At 48.9% G+C, this 14,929-nt stretch overlaps 4 protein-coding genes across 4 annotated transcripts; 3 read left to right on the plus strand and 1 right to left on the minus strand.

Moving 5' to 3' along the window:
* Positions 1-138: 138 nt before the first annotated feature.
* Positions 139-3,122, plus strand: FRE5 (ferric reductase). Its single transcript, XM_002183556.1, has one exon. It carries the CDS (start codon positions 778-780, stop codon positions 3,016-3,018), a length of 2,241 nt encoding a protein of 746 aa, XP_002183592.1. The 5' UTR covers positions 139-777; the 3' UTR covers positions 3,019-3,122.
* A 4,854-nt stretch (positions 3,123-7,976) lies between these two features.
* hCDK4 (predicted protein) lies at positions 7,977-9,991 on the minus strand (the record flags this gene model as incomplete). The annotated part of the gene is made up of 2 exons (XM_002183692.1): positions 7,977-9,680; positions 9,905-9,991. 2 exons carry the CDS (start codon positions 9,989-9,991, stop codon positions 8,601-8,603), a joined length of 1,167 nt encoding a protein of 388 aa, XP_002183728.1. The 3' UTR covers positions 7,977-8,600.
* A 480-nt stretch (positions 9,992-10,471) lies between these two features.
* On the plus strand, positions 10,472-11,246 carry PHATRDRAFT_39646 (predicted protein; the record flags this gene model as incomplete). Its single annotated transcript, XM_002183557.1, has 2 exons — positions 10,472-10,639; positions 10,695-11,246. 2 exons carry the CDS (start codon positions 10,472-10,474, stop codon positions 11,244-11,246), a joined length of 720 nt encoding a protein of 239 aa, XP_002183593.1.
* A 147-nt stretch (positions 11,247-11,393) lies between these two features.
* Positions 11,394-14,368, plus strand: PHATRDRAFT_49026 (predicted protein; the record flags this gene model as incomplete). Its single annotated transcript, XM_002183558.1, has 2 exons — positions 11,394-11,928; positions 11,953-14,368. The coding sequence occupies 2 exons, from the start codon at positions 11,394-11,396 to the stop codon at positions 14,358-14,360; spliced, it is 2,943 nt and encodes a 980-aa protein (XP_002183594.1). The 3' UTR covers positions 14,361-14,368.
* Positions 14,369-14,929: the final 561 nt, after the last annotated feature.

The raw sequence follows: 14,929 nt of genomic DNA on the forward strand, positions 1-14,929 counted from the left end.
TTCGATACCAAAGCAGGCCAAAATTTATAACAGTATATGCTGTAATCGTGTCAATTACATACAACGGAAACCCCAGGAACTGTCTCTACAGCAATCAACATTGCATTTCGGTCCGTTCACAGTGACTTCGTCTTCTTGCTGTGTGTTCTAGGCAACGGACGAGAAACAATGGGGGATGTGGTAAATCATACTCTATACTGATTGTGTTACATGCTAGTATTCCAGGAGACAAGCCTGCAGGAATACTATCCGTCCACAGTCCGCAAACGCCAGACGACTTCTTTACGAAATCAGCATCCACGACGAGCATTGCGTAAGCGCTGCTCCGGTTCCAATGCAAGGACTTCTGCGAACGTTTCGACGGTGACGAGTTTCTTATGGAGAAGGCGTTGTTATTGTGCATTCTAGCTAGTCAATCAAACAAGATCGATTCAATGTGAGAATTTGCTAATGTACATGGAAAGAAATCGTTAACTGTAAAAGCCAGCTGGTTGATGAATCATATTATATTTCGAAAGCTGGAAATCGATCCGGAGTGCGTGCAATGTTTTTAAAATTTACATTGGCAACTTTGCACACACGTCATTCGGGCGAAAGTACGTGGCTCAAAGCATTTATTTGTTGGATTCTGGCTGACTCACGAAGAAATTCACCATTTTGTTTTCAGGTCCTTGCGTTAGGAACAGCGAGAAAGACTCGATCACGAAAGCTCTCCAAAGTTCACCGTCAACTAGAAGATTAAAGCTTACGTTTGGCTTTCTTGTGATAATCAGCAAAATGGAGCACATATGTTTCGCACGTCCGGTCGCGGAAGGCCCACCCGCAGGTCGCCACCATCCGGTTTCCCGGTGGGCCAAGTCTGAAGCCTTTTTCTTCAATCAAGGTGCCAACATTGCGTTTCTCAGCCTTATGGCTACCCTCAACATACTCATGATGGTCTGGGGCGCCTACGATGTGACAGGATCAAGACTCAATACCAGTAGTGACTTACTACGTATCACTTTACCCATTGCTCGCGCCGGGGGGAGAGTTGTCACTTGGAATGCATCTCTCATCTTTCTCAGTGGATCCAAGTACCTTTGGACAATCCTTCGACAATCTCCTTTGAATTTGGGCTTTCCCATCGACAACATCATGCCCTATTATCACAAGATATTTGCCTGGACAATGATATTTATGGGGTGCGTTGTCCACACAATCCCCCAGATCATCAACTACGCCACTCAAGAACTTCGCATCCAAGGCGGTCCGATTTGGTTGGGGAGTGATGGGTTGGCCACCAAACAGCTCCTCGCGACTGGTACTTTTCTTTTTCTAGTCTTCGTCAGCTTCTTTGTTTCGACTTTGCAGCGGGTTCGACGAACTGCATGGGGCTTTCGGCTCTTCTGGATCACCCACGTGGCATGCATCACCTGTGTCTTGCCACTGTTGATTATTCACGGAACAATCAATGGAAAACCTATTTTGTTTTACATGGCATCCCTACCAATGGGCATATATATCATTGATCTTTTCTTGCGTCGATTCATGATAAAGACAGTTAAGGCCAGGGTGGTGACAGTGGAAGCCTTTGGTGGGGACAAAAGAGGTGATGCCGAAAAGGTTGTTCGATTGGTCCTGCGAAGCTGGAACTTCAAGTACCGTCCTGGCCAGTACGCTGAGATTCAAATACCCGAGCTCTCCAAACATGAATGGCATCCGTTTTCAATTTCGAGTGCCCCCAGTAACGAAAATACTGTTTCGTTTTATATAAAGGCTATGGGGCGTTGGACAAACGGATTGTATGACCTTGTGCAAAGATACCAAAGCAACGACAAGGAACAGAAATTACCCCAACACGTGACGGTCAAGCTTCGGGGACCATTTGGTGCCCCGTCACAAGACTATCGTAAATACCGCCACCTTGTGGTGATTGGTTCAGGAATTGGTGTAACGCCGCTATTGTCTCTCTGGGAATACCTGGTAAGGGCCAATAAAGGTATGGAAAACAAATCGTGGCCAGCCTCCATCACAGGGTATACGATTCCCAGCACTTCCTCAGAATCGGACAAGTCGGAACTATGTTTTGGCGAGCATGCAGAAGAAGTGATGCTCCAGAATCTTGACGTCAATGCAGTCGATGTGGTTCAGTTTAATCGACCTTTGAAAACGTGCCGGGCAAGGATGGCATACTATGCCAGCACTTTAGAAACATTGACTGTCAACATTTGCCTTTTTGTATTCTCGCTTTTCACGGGACTCCTGCTCTTTAGTCTCTGGCTGTTCCAATTCCATACTAAACTTGCAGTGCTTCAAGTCGCGGCTCCTTTTGTTGTAATGAGCGTCTTTGGGAGCAAGGTGCTTTTGTCGCTGGCGGTATATGGAGTACGCTACATTCGGTCTTTTGTCTTTGCACTGGAAGCGGGTATTGTGGCTCTGGATTTCAGCTCTTTTGCATTGTCAATACTTAGCCTCATATCTGACGCCAATCAGGATGATGACTTACACTTGGTCTTCTTTGGTCTCTCTTTGCTTTTGCAATTTATTCGGATTTTTCACACATTCTACGCATCCGCACGCCCGCCACCTATAAAAGAGCTTTCTCAAGGCACGGATGAAATTCAATCTGTCACGGGAGTCTGGGTGGCCAAAAGGTACGGCGACATGTCTTTTGCTGTACCGAGTCTTCTCGCTACGCTCCCAGAACTTTCGAATGCGTTCTCGCTGCGGCTTTTCGTGACCCGCGAGAAGGAGGACGAGGTGGCGCAGAACAATCCCATGGTAGATCATGGGCCCAATCACTGCTTATCTGCAGGTCGACCAGTTTGGGAAACAACCTTAACCGAAGCTCTAGACAAGGCCCACGCGTCCAACCCCGATGGGGACGCGGTTGGGGTTTTCTTCTGCGGTTCGCCGGCCATCGCTCGTACTTTGCAGCGCACCGCGCAGGCGGCTACGGCGAAGCATCAAGATGCAGTCCGCAGGGCCACTGGAAGCCCGTGCAATTGCCGCATTGCAGTCCACAAGGAGAATTTTTGAATTATCTTTTCCTGTGAAGAGATTAGGTATGTCTTAGGTGGCTTCCAAGGAACTGTATGTAGTACTCATTCATAGAAGTAAAACATAGAAGTAAAATTGTTATGAGTCTAGACATTCAGACCTTTTAACTGTCTTCAAGACTAGCTGACAACAGAGACGTTTTAAATAGACACTCTCTCTTGTCTCTCCTTCGCGTTTGATCTACTCTTTCGCAACTGCTATGGGTTGACGTTGTACTCTTTATTCTACTTTTCACTACATAGTTGGTCTCAAACCTCGCTGCTTGATCGCTAATCTTTCGTACTTACTTTGCATATTCCGATGGTTACACTCTTCGCTTCTTCATGTCTTATATTCAACCCGTTACCTCCATTCTAGAATGATCATATCCTCAAGTCCCATCGAAGACATTTTCCTCTTGGCTTTAGATGAGTGCTTGCTCGTGTCAAATCTATCCATAATCATGTCACTTTCTATGTCACATTAGTCTTTGAGTGCCAATATTGAAAACAAGAATGTTCGGTACGCACATATCAAACAGTGTTGCAAGAAGAATCCCGCAGTCCGATGCGGAATTTTCTATTATTTTGACTCTACATGGTGCGATTGACGACCATGGCGCACCAAGGAGAGGGTGAATCCACTCCCGATATGGTTTCCGGCGCCATCGATTCACCGCACGCACCCGTTCTTGCTAAAAAAACGGAGATAGACGATTTCCGAAATGAGATTCCGGTCTGTACGATGACGACACCGGTTGGAGATTTAATCGAAGCAGAGGCATCCGACGCCCAGAGCAACACCGCATCGTACTCCTTGGAAAAATCATCCAATCACAACGACAACTGTTTCGTGTCAGGTGAAGAGAATCAGGAGAGAACAATAGTCATTGAAGAAGAAGAACCGAGAGAAACGTATTCAGAACTTTCGGCAGCCAACGACAAGGAAGAGCGTACAGCTTCCGATGCTGGTATCCACAGTAACAAAACGCCTGTCTTTTTGAATCGCCTAAGTAGCTGGAGGCAAATGGCGAACGAAAATGCAACTGCGTTGTGGAAAAAAGGAGTGGAGCAGGCAGCATCTGCTGCCAACGTGGGCACCGAAACGCCGAAACAAACCAACATGACTGGCTCGACGGGTTTGTTGAAACATGCTACTTTGGATGGAGCAGCCAAAACATTCTTGAATAGTGTTGGCAAGGCAACAGCTGATACCAATAGTTCCCAATTAGATGAAACGAAAAGTGCGAGCGCGGCAAATGAGCTGCCATCCAAAACAAACGAGAAACAAAGATGTAACTCGGTTAATTCGGAAGAAGGTAAAGCGTGCCAGAACCGACATGATTCAGGGTCGATTCTTGACGATATCGAAGATGAGTCGATGCGCAGTCAGGGAGATTCTTCTCGCACGTCGAACCCCACATTTACGCCTGAAGGAGGAAACGCCGCACGGGGTGCCAACCGCCCAGGTGTTGCTGCCTTGCAGTGGGCTGCCACCAGCGTCGTCGACAGCGTTCAAGCCGGATATTTCCGGGGACGATACAGTCAGAAAACTCCTTCCTTCTCTCGCTCTCCGCCCGGATCGAACAATTCCTCAGAAACAATCTCCGGAGAGATGCCCATTTCCGTCGCAAAGGCCGACCCCACAACGCGAATTCCTAGTGTACCAACTACACCTGCTTCTCAAACAGCGCGTATTTTGCAATCTCCACAAGCAAACCACCTACACGCTCTAATGCAGCGAATCGAACCGCACGAATACATCATGCTTCTTGGCAGAGGGATGCTCGGGGTTAATCTCAAACAGTGCTACCTCAAAAATCAAGGCGTATACGTGGACTATTTGGTAAAGAACGGTGCCGCAGATCAATCTGCTGTTATTTATGTTGGTGATTTACTCGTCTCGGTTGGGGACGTCAGCCTTCGCAAAGGCACCATTTTGAAGGTTCCAGAAACGATTGCCCGAGCGAAGCGACCCGCCCACGTAGTGCTGGCCACTCCGGGCCACGTATTGGACGTATCTCGGATTAATTATCTGGACATCGCAATTGCCATGATACACCAAGTCCAAGGGGATAGCGGAAAAGAATGGAAGCCAAAGTCAAATGGCCAAGGCGACTTGACATCAACGAGCCAGCTTGCCGATCACAGCAAAGGAAGTAGGCAATCTATTGAGCAAGAAGCGCATGGCGTTGATGCGTGTTCAGCCAAAGCAAACGTGGATACAGGGACCGACATTGGCCGTGGCAGGGAAAGCTCAGCTACGGTATTGGCAGAATCGTCTAGTTTTGAGTGTGAGGAACAAAAGTCTCGTAAGGTTGTGCCTTCATTCGGTGTCGACATTCCCTTTCACACAAGCACTCCTGATGGCTTTTGCAACCCTACGATTCCTCCACCGGAGGTCCAAGATTTGTTCAAACACAATGTAGCAATACGAAACAATGAGGCCAACTTCAGTATAATGGAGCTCTGTAGTGCAGTGGCTACCAATGACTCCTTTCGGAACGTTCTCCGTCACGCTTTCATGCTATGCGCAATCGACGGTCGGAGATTTCCCTTTTTGGCGAAGCATCTTTCTTCCCAAGAAGAGTGCGACGCCAAAAGTCCACCAACGAATGCTTTGCTTATGCTCTTTTTGGAAATGATCAACTTTTCTGATGTGTTTGCTGTAACGCCGCCCTCTCGACGACGAGAAGTTGCTACCAGGATAGCTCATAAATTCTTTCTGCCTACCCTCGTAGGGGGCGAGCTTGTGCCGCCTATGTTTGACTTCCATCACCTGGTATCAGACACGTTACTGCGTCATCTGGAATGCTTGCTGAAACATGACACTATTCCACTTGATTTGTTTGCCGATTTTCAAATTGCTGCTGTGGACGTTCTGTCGGAGCAACCTTTTTTGACATTTTTAGTATCCAACCAATGTGCCCGTCTGCGGGCCTTTCTGCGCAATACCACACACTTTCGTAATATTTCTCTACGCGATGCGTTTGATTCGTTGGTGCGGGATCAACAGATTGACGCAAAAAAGTACTTTGCTTACGTTTTAATATACCTCTTGTGTTTGGTTGACAAAGAGTCGGTTGGCGAGCACGACGATTTGTTGGGCCCAGCAAATGGAAATTCTCGTGTAGAAGAGGCCGCAAGTGGTATTTGTGCCGCTTTTTTTATCCAGAGCACGTTGTTACCCCTTGTGAACAAGGTGCGAGTATGTTTGGAAAATTTGAAAGACGATCTGGTTCTATACGAATCCTTGATAATGGCATACGAACGTTCGTGGGAAATGTTTTTGGCACCAGGAATTGGAGCTTTGGAGCACTCGGCTTTGACGAGCGAAACTGAAGAATTGCTGGAAGAACTTCGGTCGAATCTGGAATCCATCAAGTCCGAAGCTAGCCAGAGGCAACCTGGTAAAAAACTACATTGGCTAGTAAAAAATTTGGTCGACGACAAGCTTGTGGAAGACATCAAAAACTTGTCGAACGAGTGCTTGTACGACTATGTGGTCAATTTTCATGCGAAGTTTCGCGAGCATAAATTCCATGAATGGTTTTGCAGTGAATTGGCTACAAATACAACCGACATTCCTTATGCAGGTCCAGTTCCAAAGCTCCCACCCGGCTCAATAAAGAGACTTTTGCGCAGAGCCGACTTTCCCGCTGGAGTCTCTGAGCACAAGCCAATCCAAGTATCATCAGCCCTGACAAAGCATCACGATGAAGAAGTATCGGAGTCTTTGGGTCTTCTGAACGCAGAATGCGCTGTTGTCTTTGGTTCCGCAGTCGATGTAGATATGGCGTCACAATTGTCTAGCCCAGTAGATGGTGCAACGGGCGTTCGTCGTTTCGCTTGCCAATCTGTTAGCTTGGATGATAAAATGAATACAAACGCAATTCGTCCAGATCAGGTCCCTCTAGCCCTGGAGACTTACGCGTCGCTGAGGCCGCTTCGCCAGAGACCTTTTGCGCGCTTCTCGAGTGATGTCAAACTCTGCCGTGATGGATGGGAAGTCTCTCTCCATAGTTTTAGTGTGCCACATACGCAAGGCTCGTCAGAGAATGATGAGCAATCAGCTCTTTTTGGAGTTTCACTCGTCTTCCGGAGGTCTGCACCACCTAGCTCGGCAATAGATCAAGAATATGTTCGCACCGAACTAGTACAGGTTGAAGATGGAATTGAGTCCAAAAGCATTCCACAGCCATTTGTATTTGAATACCCACAGCTTGAAGCTAGCCAGATAGAGCCTGCTGAGCTCGACATTGTGAGGCGTTTGCGCGTCTCTACGTGTTGCCCAATCTTCAACGCAAAGGCGGCTAAACGGACATGGACACAACGCGCTTTTGACGAAGCGCGTCTAGGAAAGGATCACGTCACGATTGGCCTCGTTCTTGTGAGCCACCAAAACGTGATACTTGCCATGCGAGAAACTCTGCAGTGTTTGCTGAAGGATTTTTCACGTTTTCCAGGTGACGAATCGAATTCTCAAGTGTCTTGTCAGGGACTTGTCGATGTTCTTGGCAACTTTGCCCACCAAGATGTTGAAGGGATAGCACTGAGGAGCATTCTGCTACCGTACATGACAGCGTCGATAAAGCCATGGATTGAACGCCCGATATCAGCTCAGAAGGATGACTTTCTACAGCTTGCCGGAAAACAGCTCGTTCGGTCCCTGCCTCCTATTGCTCTTGCCTTGCTCTTCGTCACTGCGCTCTTGGAGCAAAAGATCGTTTTATCAAGTAGTCGCCGCAGCGTACTTTTGTCTGCCACTACAGCGCTATCCGAGCTTCTCAAGCCGTTAGAGTGGTGTCATCTGATTGTCCCGCTAGTTCCATCGACGCTTGCGGGAGACTTGCTTCAGTATCCCGCTCCCTTCATCTTGGGTATGCCGTCAGAAGATCCAGGCATAATGGACTTGATACGGGAGTTACCAAGCGATGTGACACTCGTTGACTTGGACGTTGGGCGTGTTATTCTTGCTCCTTCGTTTGCCCACAACAGCGAACTTGGCCGTGGCATCCCCAATAGTGCCGACACGAGTCGAGTTTTGCGATCACAGGTACTATTTTTGGCGCAGTCATTGGGTGGAATATTCGGTACTACTATAGACCCACAAACTTGGTCCTGCGACGCTGTATTGATGGATCTTTCAGAAAATAGCAAACTGTCGGACCAATCACCCTTTGATGCTTTATGTAAAGTGTGTCACACTTTTGTAGTGGAGCTCCTTGCTGGTTTACCAGGATGTTGTTACTGGGTTGAAGAACCTGGGGAAGACGAAGAAGCCCATGAACCTACGGTGCTATTCGATGAAGATCGGTTCTTTCGCATTAAAGCGCTACGCGAATCGACCGTCCTCGAGCCCCTTTTTCACAAGACTGGTAAATCCAACGAACTCGCGTTGTCTATGGACGATTTTGATCTTGTCCTCGAAGTGTTTTTGCGCTGTCAAAGCATGAATTATTTCATCAGTACACAGAAACGTGATGAAATGATATTTGCTCTGTAAAGATCCTGCAGTACTGAAACATGTAAATTCTACACTTTATTTGCTGGCTATTCTACTAAAAGGCTGTAATAGTCCTGTCAGGTCTCAGGTAGCCGTGCGATGGTATGGGTTGATTTTCTCCACTGGACTTCGAAAGCACTCGAGATGTACATCTCGGAAGCATCGGTTGGCTTGCGTCTTTTTGCGGAACCTACGGGGAGTGCAGTGTGTGTAAGGCGTTCAGGGGTATCCACGTCAGTCATCGATGGACGTTGGAAAGGGGTAATTGTGACAGCAGTGGGCCCAGATGATGCTTTGCTCCTTGCTGGAGTGCTTGTGGTCGTATTGACGAGAATCGGTTGCCGTAGTAAGGGTTTTAAGAAGGGATGCCTCAACGCTTCAGACGCCGTAAGCCTGTCCCTCGGATTCAAAGTTATGACTGCGAAGGTGAAGTCCACAGCAGCAGCCGATACCGAAGGAAGATGCTGCACCAATCCTTGCCGAGGAGATATAGAGGCCTTGGCAGTGGATGCACCGTCTACGATCACTCCCAATCGCTGCAATAGCCGAAAGCCTTCTTTCCACGTCCGTGACGTTGGTTGCCCCATTAGGGCAAAGATTAGTTGCAATTGATCAATTTCCGAGCGGCCTGGAAAGAGGGGTTCCAAAGAGAGGAGTTCGGCCAGGATACATCCCGTGGCGAAGATGTCAACCGCTTGATCGTAATCTGGAGATGCAAGGAGGACCTCGGGAGCCCGGTACCACCGGGTCGACACGTACGAAGTCAAGGGGGACATATTCTCTACACCACGAGCCATCGAAAAGTCGGCGACTTTGACGACTGTTCCGGCCAACAAAAGATTTTCGGGTTTGATGTCTCGGTGCATAAGACCATGACGATGCAAATGCTCCAAGCCTTGCAATACTTGTTGGACTATTGCGCGAACGTCAATCTCTTCAAGTGGACCCTGCTCGGCTTTCGCCCGGAGCATCATAAGATCGTGCAGGGAGCCGTTCGGCACATACTCAAAGACGAAATGAACGACGCCCCTGACGAGATGTACTTCGTGTAGCTGAACAATGTTGGCGTGGTGAGTGAGCTGCATCAAGGACTGCAATTCTCGCATTGGCACAACCTTTTCCCACGCAAAGGCACCTTTCAGCCGCTTGATCGCACGCTGCAACGAGCAGAAAGAATAAAGACATAGCAATAGGCGGTAAGAGCGCCGTAGTCAAACAAAAGAAGTTCCAATATACTTGTAGGAATATCCACATCCAGCTGGCCTGTCAGTACGAGTGACGCAAGCGAAAGTGGAATTAATTCAAGATCGTGGCTCCGTGTAAAGAAAAGCAGACGAGAGCACCACTTTTCGACATTATCGTGTCGAACCGATGCACGCACCTTTTCGTTGGTCGAATGCTTCACGGCAAAGTATACTTGCCCAAAAGAGCCTTCGCCAATCTTTTCCCCAACGGTGTATCGGTCCATCCTCAGTCGCTCACTTTCTTACACATCAACAAAATAGTTCGGGGTAGTCAATCAGGATGGCGGGCTGGCTGGTTGTTATGGCTTTCGCAACATCGTCATTTTGGGGGGATGGGGAAGGAGGCTCGTGAACGGAGGCAATGCCCAAACTCCAGCTAACAGTTATCCAGGTTTAAGTGTTTGATTTAGCATTTAAAATTTCAATTAGAATGTAAACCAGCCCCAAACACAGACAGAGCCCCCCTGACCAACACATGGTTCCCGTATATGTATCACTTTTCAGTGCCAGTCATCGATGACATAGCGTCAGACGGGTAGTTTCCTCTATCGGTTCATTCCAACTGGTCATAGGTGACCACATGAAAAGCATTTCCATTTGGACAGACGCCCGAGAAATTCGTTTGACTAGCCATGGCACCTAGCTATTCATCAAAGGCTAGCTAGCTACTGGAAAAAGTCGTATCTTCTCTGACAGAGGAAGAAATGCTTGATGATCGTGGCAGTTGTGGCTTGACTACCAAAGCTGGTTCCGTTCCTTATAATGCGCAAGCCATTGCAACGAAGACTTCGTACTTTTGTGCGATTCTCCAAATAGAAACTTGCCCCGTGAATTTCGTTCGGAACTCCGGCACTCGTGATGTTTGTCCATCGGTACGCTTTTGGATTTGGTTCGTGGATGGTGGTGATGTGACATCGATACTCCCAGAGATCGCTTAACGTAAATTCGTCGACATTTTCTACCTATGTGCACAAATGCCGTGATTTTGCCGAGTACCGTTCTCCAAACCGCCGTTGTGTATTTTTCGCACGCCAGTCAAGTCGTGTTCCAAACCAGAGCGAAAAAGTCGGAGTTTCCGCATGCGTTCCCGTTCTTCTCGGAAGCAGGGAATCCGCGAGAGCGCCGGCCCGCCTACGTGTGTTGCCCGTGACCGAGCGTTTTCACCGGACCGTACCGCCCGTTGGCACCCGACGATGGAAGGCCCAGAACTCGCGAGCCCTTACTCTAGTACGAGTCGTGGGGTCGTGGCGCGTTCCCTCGAATTGCCCGTTTGCCCCCTTCCTCCTCCTTTTTTCATTCCCTCCCAAGCATCCGCAGTATCGGTCACATAATCCGCACACCAGTCACCAGTACGATTGCGAGTACTTCGGCAGGGCTTGTAACACCGAGTATCCTACCGACCCCGCATCCGCGAGCGATCTCTCGGCTAGCAATAGAAGCACGGTCGGAACTCGAAAACAAAAGGCGATTGTTTTTTGAGTTTTTGAAAAAAACACACCTACCCACGAAGGAGGAACTCGGATTGTCGGTTTGCTACATACTACATTTGAGTGTGTCTGTGTGTGGGAGAGAGAGTTACAGTAAGCGCTTGTTCGTTTGCGAGTATCTCTAATGCCCCCAGCCAAAATGCGGGACCAGTCAAACAATCACGACGGGTACGAAGTCGACTTTGCCAACGGCGCTGCTAGAAAGGTGCGGAAGAGCGTGTCCAACACGGATTCGGACGATCCGCCTTCCGGACCCGTCGACTTGGACGATCTCTTTTCGGACAAGATTCGTCGTGTTGATCTGGACGAAACAAGTCTCTTTTCCGATGAAGGAGGCTCTTCCGAGTTTGACGAAGAAGACGATCCATTGTTGGAAGGTCGTGGACGGTTCTTCAGCAATCCCAACAAGCGACTTTTGGACAATGATGCCTCCCTCATTCCAGGATCGCCCTTTTCCAAGCCCATGAACAAGGTATCCAATCGTCCGTCGGAACCACTGGCGATTGCCAAGTACGCAAGTGTCATGGCTTTTCTGCTCACCATCGGATGGGTGGCTTTGCTTTTCTTTGTCGCCATTTGGAACTACAATTCCATTGGTCGGATCATTGTCGAGTGCTTTCTGGCGGCATTGGCATTTTTCGGGCTCTTTTGGAACTCATACTTCATTATTGCCAGTATCTGTAAGTGTTTCATTCCAGCACGTGCCTTCAAGACCAACACCAAGTACTGCTCCATCATACCCGAAACCAAACCTCCGGAAACGGCATGGATGGAAGTCACTATTCAAATTCCTGTCTACAAGGAATCGCTACAGGAAGTTATGATTCCCACGCTAAAATCCTGCATGGCTGCTCGGCATTACTACAACCAAAAAACGGGTGCACGCTGCAATATTGTCATTTGCGACGACGGCATGATGGCCTACCTCCGGGACAACTTCGCCGCCGCGGAAATGCTTTGGGAGAACATTGTCGATTCCAAAGGACGCGTTGTTCGGCTCAGCAAACTACTCAAACGCGTACCGTCCGCCTCCCGACGTCATCTCAAGGGACTCCGCAGCAAGCATGTCTACGAAGTCTTCCATCGAATGCTCTACTACTATCATTACAAGATTGGCTTTGTCGCGCGATCCACCGTGGATCGTCGCGGTAAGTTCAAAAAGGCGTCCAATCTTAATTCGCACCTGCGCTTGGCCCTCGGGGCCTCGCAACTACAAGAGTCGCAAGGAGATATCTCTTACGAAGAAGCCTTGTTACACGAGTCGCACAATGAGGACGGATCGCGCTACATTATGTTCGGCAACGACATTAAGATCGGTCATTTAATTGTGGTAAACGATGCCGACGCCAGGATGGCCGAGTCGGTCATCGTGAAGACGGTACCCGAGTTTCTCAATGATCACACGCTCGGTTTCACCCAGCACGCTACCAAGACCATGAACGAGCAGCGTGGCGAGTCGTACTACACCAACATGTTGACGGTTTACACGGACGCGCTGTACCAGGGTCACTTTTTGTTGTCGTCCATTATGGGTTGTCATCCTCCCCTCGTCGGTCACTCGATCTTTTTGCGAACGGAAGCAGTCAAGCAATGTGGACGAATGCGGACCCTCCGCAAGGCCCAACGCTGGCTGCGGAACATTGGGTTGCAGTTCTTACCCGTCGATCAAGTCGGATTTAGCAATTTGCACGCCGAAAATCGTATCGAATACTGGTCCGAATCCCATGTGTCGGAAGATTTTGAACTCATGTTGCATCTTTACAATCTGGGTTTCAACGGACGGTACTGCGCCTATCCGGATTGCGAATTTCAGGAGGGTATCACACGGACGTTCGATGAAGAAGCCGGTCGGCATCGCAAGTTTGCCCTGGGTGCACACGAACTCGTTTTCAATCCGTTTAACGAGATGCTGGGCCACGGTGTCTTTACGCCGCTCTTCAATACATTTCTACGGTGTGATATCCCGAGCTACTACAAGGTCTTTTTGACAGCCTATCTGTGCTCCTATACTTCCGGTGGAGCCTACATTATTGTCTTTACGATTGCTGCCATTGCGCGAATTCTCGACAGTGAAGGCGACATTGAGTCCATTTACAGCTTTTCGCCGGCGGGAATTATTGTCTTGAACATTATCGCCTTTTATGTTTTGGGCTATGCAACGTTTATCATTTCCTTGCTGCGCATGCACTTTATCAACAACAAGTTGCTCTTTCCGGAGTACCGCAAAAAGTGCGGTGGAGCGCTGTACATTGTCTGTGTCAATTTGCGTTACTGCTTGACCTTTCAATTCCTCTTTTATACTGTCGCATCGATCACTTTTTTCTTTTTGGGATCCATGGATCACATGCTCTCGCGGCCCAACATTTGCGGCGCCACGAACAAGGACTCGATCACGATAACTCGCTGTGTGGCTTTTTGGGAAATGGCCAAGTTCAATAGTGGCTCGTGGATGGTTGCCGCCTGTATGGCCGTTCTCGCCTACTTGACTATTCTGCAGGACGAAGGCTTTGCTTACAACAAACTGCCCGACGATATTTTGAAACACGCCCTGTTCGCTGGCCCCGCCTTTTTCTTGGCGGTGATGGCGTTTATTGTTCCAATTCTGTTGAATCCGTTTATTCTTGGCTGGCCCTTTCACCGCCGGCCCAAGACGCCGAAACAGCCAGTTCCGAAGAAAAAGAAGAAAGTCGTCCGCAAGGATGCTTTGGGTCGCGTTGTGGACATTCGGACTTTTATGGATACGGCGGAAGAACTGGATCAAGAAATGGAGCGCGTCCAGGGCAAACCGGATGTTGAGTTGGGCAGTTTGGCCACCAAGGATGTGTTTTCTCATGGTAGTCCCGGCGTCACTAGTTTGAAAAAACTGGAATTGGGGTCAGGGGAGGGTGCTCGTGTGGGTCGGGAGCGACCTCGCGGACCAATGAAGAGCATTGCCGAAGCGGAACCGCATGGGACCAGCAACCGACTAGGAGGAAATAACCGTCGGCCTTCTACAACACATTCCGAGCCTTCGGGCAGTCGGCAGAACCGGGCGATCACGGGTCGTTCCGGCCGGCCAAACTCTCGTGTTGCCTATTCCACGGACGTTTACGCGTCCGAGGTGTAAGGCAGACGCGTGCGCTTATACATAGAGGGTGGGGCGATCGAGTATGGAGCGATCGATGTATTCTACCGACCCTCGCGCAGCATGCGTCAACTTTTTTGAACGCATACAATTTAGACTGTAACTTGATGTTCTATGTTTAGATCGTAACACTTGTCTTTGTCATATTTTGTTTGACCGGTAGTATGTCGAGGATAGGTAGCGTTGCCGAATAGAAGAGTCGGTTGGTCTGTCACATGGCGCCGTGCTGACGTGGCCGACGTCAGTATAGAGTACTGTTCCTCCAATGATTTTACGGCTTTGGGTTGGACGATGACAATGAAATCTTCCCAAATACGCAAGCGAAGGTGAGAAGGGGTCCGTCCGTCGAACTCCAATTCACTGACTGACAGTGAGGAACTTAACTGTAAATACACGGGCGCCAGTGAAATTTGCACGAATGCTTTTTGGTTCGGCGTCGGGGCTGCAAGTGCACGTGAAAGCAGTACATACGGCCAAACTGCGCAACGAAACGGACGGGCGTGGAAGTGACGTGACGCCACCAATGGAGAGAGATCCGTGAAATGAAGAAA

Source organism: Phaeodactylum tricornutum, chromosome 20, assembly GCF_000150955.2.
Source record: "Phaeodactylum tricornutum CCAP 1055/1 chromosome 20, whole genome shotgun sequence".
NCBI classification, from domain to species: Eukaryota; Bacillariophyta; class Bacillariophyceae; order Surirellales; family Neidiaceae; genus Phaeodactylum; species Phaeodactylum tricornutum.

Coding starts and splice junctions, on each gene's coding strand:
- FRE5 (XM_002183556.1), top strand. CDS start 778: ATGGAGCACATATGTTTCGCACGTCCGGTCGCGGAAGGCCCACCCGCA.